The sequence below is a fragment of the Acanthamoeba castellanii genome (genome assembly GCF_000313135.1).
Source record: "Acanthamoeba castellanii str. Neff unplaced genomic scaffold scf7180000084645, whole genome shotgun sequence".
NCBI classification, from domain to species: Eukaryota; Discosea; order Longamoebia; family Acanthamoebidae; genus Acanthamoeba; species Acanthamoeba castellanii.
Window position 1 is genome coordinate 933,417 of NW_004457313.1, and position 6,036 is coordinate 939,452.

Here is a 6,036-nt window from a genome sequence, read left to right on the forward strand (position 1 = left end):
GGGTTGAACGTCGATTCGTTGGCCTCCTTCTTCTTCTCTGCTTCTACGTCGCTGGACCCGGCTAGGAAAAATAGAAAATATAACAATCCACACTCTGTAGAGTTCTCGATCTTCGAGCTGCGGGGGAAGAACGTTGTTGTTGCAGTTGCTGTTGCTGATGGCGACTCCTGGTCTTCTATTCTCGCCACACGTGTCGTTCTTTTGCCTAAATGACGCGTGGGACGCAACCTGGAATAAGATATTCCCGCTATGGTAAGTCACCTAAACTGAAACGAAACAAAAAACCCAAATCAAATCAAAAACCCAAAAATTAAGGCTTGCCCGTACCTGGTGTGCGAAGAGACAGCAACGAGCCCCTAACACGACACGACCAACGATACGACACGACACGACCAACTACACGACACAACACGACCAACGACACGAGGGCCAAGCAATGGTAGGCGAGGGAGCGGGGTAGCACTGTTATAAGGAGTGGAAGAGGCATCGAACACTGTCGCGGGGAACGTTGCTATTCGTCAAGCTTCTTGGCCGCCTTGTCGCGGGAGAGCTGATAGATCTCGATGTAGGACTTGTAGGTGATGTTGCCGGCCAGCACCCGGGCCTTCTCGAAGAGGGGCCGCTTGCCGCAGTTCTTGAGGATCGTTTCGATCACCTCCTGTCGGATCAACGCCAGCTTGCTATCGTCATCTTCGTCTTCGTCTTCGCTTTCGCGCTTCGCCTCTGCTTCAGCTTCGTTCTTCTCCACCGCTTCGCCGTCAACTTCACCGGCGTCGGCGTCAGCGTCGCGATCGTACATGGCCCACACGCGGAAGAGGAGCGCCTTCTCGAGCGGCCTCTGGCTCGTCTGGGCAGCGGCGTAGGCCGCGAAGCTCTTCTTGTCCATGCCCTGCTTCCGCTTCGCCTCGAGCACCGTGTCCCTCAGTCTACGCACAACGCATGATACACCAGTTGTTTCCCGCGGGAATGTGAGCCAACCGATCAATCAACCAATTCCCCACATTCTGCGCAGGCAAGATTGGGTACCGGCGGCAGCTGAGGCCGATCTCCTTGAGCAGGTCGCGCGCGAAGTGGTCCATCGCGTTCCGGTCATCGGCAGCGAGCCACGTCCGTAGGTCGTCGTACTTTTCTGAAAGTCGAAGAATTGATCAATTTCGTGTGAGAGAGCCGACGCTCACAGGGCGCGCACGTACCTTCGAGGATGACCTTCCACACGTCCATTTCCGACCCGTGCTGCGATCGCGATCGCGAAACGAGGTCCAGGGTCTTGTTGAGGTCGCAGTACCAGGCCGTCTTGATCTTGTACATCTCGCCATTCTCGAAGCGAATGACAAACCCTGACGCGTCCAATATATTATTAATTAATAATAGGAAAAAACATGAAATTAAGCCGAATGTTAGGACAGCTTTGGATAGATTATGATCTGATGATTGGGTGGTAATGTTACCTTCAAGGCCGATGTTCTTCTCGCGGATGGTCTTCTGAAACTGCTCGAATTCGGTGATCGAGCCTACGCCCACCTCCTCCGCCGTCCTGGGTGAAAGTGGGGTGGCAATAGGAAAGTAGTGAGGCAGCAGTAGCCACCACCAGGCCATGAGAGGTGAACGAGCGCAGCGAGTAGTAGTGTACCGGCACGTGACCACGGGAATGCCGTGGTGCCTGGCGTGCTTCTGCATCTCGAAGAACGGGACGTAGTCTCCGGTGTGAACGTGGCGCACCGAGATCAGCGTGAGCGTGTCCTAAACATAACATTGACGATAATTATTGTAAGTACCATAATTATCATCATCAACATTCATTCATAAATAAAAAATTAAACTTGAGCACGGCGATACCTCGGGGTAGTCGAGCACCACCCGACTCTTCTGGCTGCACCACTCGTAGATGGGCGAATATCTGACGAACGACAATTAGTGGGCACGACCCACACGACACAAACTACAAACACGACACACGACGCGAGAGCACACAAAGGAGAACGGCGAAGTAGTTGGAGGAGTCGGTACCCCTTGTCGACCCAACGAGCCGAGTATTCGAGGTACGGAATGTCCGAACGAGCGACGTAGCTCTCGACGAGCTTGGAGGTGTCGGTCACGCCGTTCTTGGTGGCAAACCTTAGCTTGCCCTCCGTGTAGAAGGGGCACACCATCGAGCCATCCAGCTTCTCCAAGATGATGAACGGCCGGTTGAGGTTGATCTTTCCCGCCTCGACCTCTTCCGTTTCGTTGACTGCGTACACGCGAGCGTCAGCTCAGAAGTGTGAAGCGCACACCACACACACACACACACACATACACACACACACATACACACACACGACACACAAGTCATATGAAGTGCTTCGCCTCGCTGGGTCCGTACCGTTGAAGAACTTGTGGAAGCGGCGCGACAACACCTTGCCCGTGGCGTGCGAGAAAATGATGCCTGTACCCAGTTAATGAGTAATTATCGCAGTCAGCCACAGCTCCAACGCTCTTTCCCCGGTCAGTCGGAGGGCTGGCCACGCAGAGGCCAAGAGCCGGGCGTGGTCGTACCTCGGCACTCCCTTCGCAGCCGCCAGTGGTACGCGGTCTCGGCATCTGGCGCTGTGGCCGGGTCTGGAAAAATGTCCTGTCCGGAGCAGACAGATAAATAATTTTACAAAATAAATTAATCAAAGCTAAAGCGGGAAACGAACCTTGGCCATGCCGAGGAAGTAGACGAAGCTCGAAAAGTCGGCGTTCTTGACCTCGCGGAAGTCATCGCGTCCTATCGGCGGTGAATATTGATATATATATTTAAATAAAAAGAAAAACAAAGTCTGGCGCACCCTGGATAGCCTTGCGTATTTCTTCGATGTTGATGTCCTGCGGGAACAGGCCTGTAGCGGGGGGCGCATCAGGTATGGTGAGCCCTGCGGCTTCCTCGTTGCGTGCTTCCATGTTTTTGCTTTTGTCATTTTGTTATTTTTATTTGTTTTATTCTTTTGCTCCACCCCGAGTTCTGCGAATTTTTACAGAAGGGACGACAACACGAACCCGAAACCCAGCATGAGCTGCAACAAATTATGATCAGGAGAGGCGCTTGTTGGGCAGTGTAATCAAGGATATTATGTGTGTGTGATATGTTAATGTGTATACGTACAATGAAAGAAATGCAGAGCGCTTTTCGTGAGTTTGGAGTCATCACCGTGGGAAACGCTAACACTCTTTTCACTATAATCCTCCATACACCCCAAACCCCCCAGCCACACGGAGAACCTATGTTAGCCCCACGCGGCAGTTGTGCAATAGTTGATCACCAGCTGGCCGCTGTTGTGGAAACACTGCAGTGGACAGAGGGTGAGTGGTGAGTGGCCACTCGCACATGCTCAATTCGAGGGACCAGCAAGTGGAGGAAGCATAGAGGCACAGTGCAGTGTCTGTGGTCCTAGGTACCTTGAAGAGGTCGGCGATGACTTCCTCCGGGTTGGGCTGGAAGGCGCCGTTGACAAACAAAAACTGAAGAATGTCGCCAAGAGTTGGTGTTAGCTCGCGATGGGTCTAGGAGGGCTTGGAAGAAGAGAGCGAGAGGAGAGCACCAGAGGGTCGGTAGGCTTGCATCGCAGCTGCTTGCGAAGGAAGTCCACGATGAACTGGAACGAGGCCTTGGCTTGCAGCTTGAACTTGTTCACCTGAGAACGTACGACACCAGCGATAAGCGCGAGGGTAGAGCACACAGGTGCAGCAGTTCGCATTCATACAGAGCGAACGTGCAAGATAGAACGAGGCTCGATGAGGTTTGGGGGGGGGGTCGCACCTTCAACGCGGAGGCGCCACCAACGGCTTTGAACATAATTACAACTGCACAGCACACCAGACGAGTTGAGGGTGGTGCAGTGATTATGGGAGAGGGAACAACATACCTTTTCCATCTTTCATGTACTCTACGTTGGAAAAGAAAAGCGTGTAAGGAGGTGGCCGTGGCACATTGAATAAAAAGTTGTACTACTAAACAAATCATTTTGGAGATTCTGTTGTACGCACCTTCGACTGGCTTGGCTGCCGGTGCAGAGGCTACCACAGGAGGTTGGGCAGCTTGCTCGCCACCTGCCGATGCATCCGCCATCCTCTACGTTTTATGAACCTCGATGGAAAATCGATGCTCTAACTTGTCGCAGATTCTGTGTTCCTTGAAAGAAAGAAAACAGCAACGAAAATGTGAAAGAAATGACTGCATTAGGAAATATGAGCAAACTCTTTTGCAGATATTTGGACCAAAGTTCGTTGGTGGGTGCCCCTCGAGCAGAGAGCTCTTGGAGGCTTCCTGCGACCTTTCTCCACACAGTGCACACAGTGAGCTACAAAACCAGTGTTGTGAGCTCAAAGCATTCAACATCATACTCACACTCCCCGACCTCTTCATAACACAAACCCGCACAAGATGGTGGACGCTGCGACAAGACTCACCGTTGGAGACATCCTGCTCCTCATCCTCGGCATCCTTCTGCCGCCACTGCCCGTCCTCATCAAGCGAGGTTGCGGCTGCCAGTTCCTTTTGAACATCCTTCTCTGTATCATAGGCCTCTGGATCGGCGGTAACCTTCCCCCCCCCAACAACACCCCAGGACTTCGCCAGAGAATCGCGGCTAACACTGTTGTTGTGCTGGTCAGGTGTCATACACGCCTGGTACATTGTGTGCTCAACCTATGGCGAGGCCCTCTAGCAAGTACTCCTCAGATCTAAGAAGACACAACACAGCAACATAAATCTATTTACATTCTCCACGCCACACATCATCGCCTCAGACGAAGCGGATGGCCAGCAGGTGGTCGGCAGGCATGTCCGCCATGCGCAGCAGACCTGCATGACCGCATCCAACAGTGAGGTCGCCAATGCGCACACGCACACGATCAACGTACTGAGCAGAGTGGCGTCGCGCTCCACCAGAATGGTTGTGGTGGTGTTGTGGGCAGAGTCCCTGCGCCTGGCCTCGGCCCGGGTGATGAGGGACACTGCTCCCTCCCGTTCCAGGCACAGCCGGCGCGTCGTGACCGCGATACGCGTGGCCTGCCCGCACCAGCGACACACACAGCCATAGCGTTGTCAGCGTGGAGGACTCTTCAAGTGCTACATGAGATCAGGGTGGGGTGCTAAACGTTACCATGCGCATGACCCACAGCTTCCAGCGGCAGCCCAGGCTTCGGTCGATCTTGGGAAAGCCGTGCTCGAGACACAGGCGCCTCCACACCCTGCGTCATTAAAGGAGACGATGCCGACACTACACGTCAACAACAACTTGATGGTGGTGGTGGTGGAGGGAGGGGAAGGCTAGGGGCACCGAGGGTCGCTCGCGAGGGCGTGCCAGCGGCAGGAGACGTGCAGCGCGGCTACGATCCCGCCCAGGGGCAGAAACTCGAACACCCGCACCAGCACTTCGTCGGGCAGCAGCGCCTCGGAGACTTCGTAGTCGTTGTGTTGCCGCCTCCTCGCTCCAACCTTCTGTTCTCCTTCCATCTCTCGTCTCTTTTCTGTTGAAGCGACGGGAAGAAGGCCAGCATCATAATAGACGTTAGAACCCCGAGGCCAGTGCCATCATTCGTCTGAGCGGCCGTATGAGCGCCATGTGTGGAGAACAGTCTCGATCTGTATTTGGCCGTCGGGCGTATGCAGATGACTTGACGAGAGTCGCACTACGGGAAAGGAAGAGGAGGGAGGGAAGCGTTCATGTGTACATCTGGTTGTAGAACTCGAGGACCTCCTTCCTCTTCTTGTCCATCTCCTTTTCTTCCTTGTTCCGGTTGAGCTTCAACTTGATCCTCTTACCCGAGATCGCCGAGCGAGGCCCTGTTGAACACATGAAGCACCATGAACATCAACACGGCGCATGCGTGAGTGAACTGGCCGCGACGTTCAACGTAGGCCTGGTATGCGGTGAGGGGGTAGTGCGGGTGAGGACCTTTGCCCGAGTCTGAACTGTCGCTGGCGTCCGAGTCCTTGTTGAAGTACTTCGAGAGCTGCGCTGGTCCCTTGGCCTTCTTCCTCTTCTAGAAGAGTCGGTTGCAATGGAGACAGTC

At 54.0% G+C, this 6,036-nt stretch overlaps 5 protein-coding genes across 5 annotated transcripts; 1 reads left to right on the plus strand and 4 right to left on the minus strand.

Moving 5' to 3' along the window:
• Positions 1–511: 511 nt before the first annotated feature.
• Positions 512–2,922, minus strand: ACA1_096000 (uncharacterized protein; the record flags this gene model as incomplete). The annotated part of the gene is made up of 12 exons (XM_004334905.1): positions 512–926; positions 1,027–1,129; positions 1,194–1,337; positions 1,449–1,534; positions 1,631–1,740; positions 1,837–1,897; positions 2,008–2,115; positions 2,146–2,230; positions 2,363–2,425; positions 2,536–2,611; positions 2,679–2,749; positions 2,811–2,922. 12 exons carry the CDS (start codon positions 2,920–2,922, stop codon positions 512–514), a joined length of 1,434 nt encoding a protein of 477 aa, XP_004334953.1.
• Positions 2,923–3,245: 323 nt separating this feature from the next.
• ACA1_096010 (Autophagyrelated protein 12, putative) lies at positions 3,246–4,087 on the minus strand (the record flags this gene model as incomplete). The annotated part of the gene is made up of 6 exons (XM_004334906.1): positions 3,246–3,305; positions 3,418–3,480; positions 3,561–3,653; positions 3,779–3,822; positions 3,885–3,905; positions 4,006–4,087. 6 exons carry the CDS (start codon positions 4,085–4,087, stop codon positions 3,246–3,248), a joined length of 363 nt encoding a protein of 120 aa, XP_004334954.1.
• Positions 4,088–4,402: 315 nt separating this feature from the next.
• On the plus strand, positions 4,403–4,685 carry ACA1_096020 (uncharacterized protein; the record flags this gene model as incomplete). The annotated part of the gene is made up of 2 exons (XM_004334907.1): positions 4,403–4,556; positions 4,633–4,685. 2 exons carry the CDS (start codon positions 4,403–4,405, stop codon positions 4,683–4,685), a joined length of 207 nt encoding a protein of 68 aa, XP_004334955.1.
• A 78-nt stretch (positions 4,686–4,763) lies between these two features.
• On the minus strand, positions 4,764–5,476 carry ACA1_096030 (Fbox domain containing protein; the record flags this gene model as incomplete). Its single annotated transcript, XM_004334908.1, has 4 exons — positions 4,764–4,822; positions 4,882–5,029; positions 5,124–5,211; positions 5,301–5,476. The coding sequence occupies 4 exons, from the start codon at positions 5,474–5,476 to the stop codon at positions 4,764–4,766; spliced, it is 471 nt and encodes a 156-aa protein (XP_004334956.1).
• A 208-nt stretch (positions 5,477–5,684) lies between these two features.
• On the minus strand, positions 5,685–6,006 carry ACA1_096040 (uncharacterized protein; the record flags this gene model as incomplete). Its single annotated transcript, XM_004334909.1, has 2 exons — positions 5,685–5,806; positions 5,919–6,006. Coding segments are annotated over 2 exons (210 nt in total), but the record flags the coding sequence as incomplete, so codon positions are not given.
• Positions 6,007–6,036: the final 30 nt, after the last annotated feature.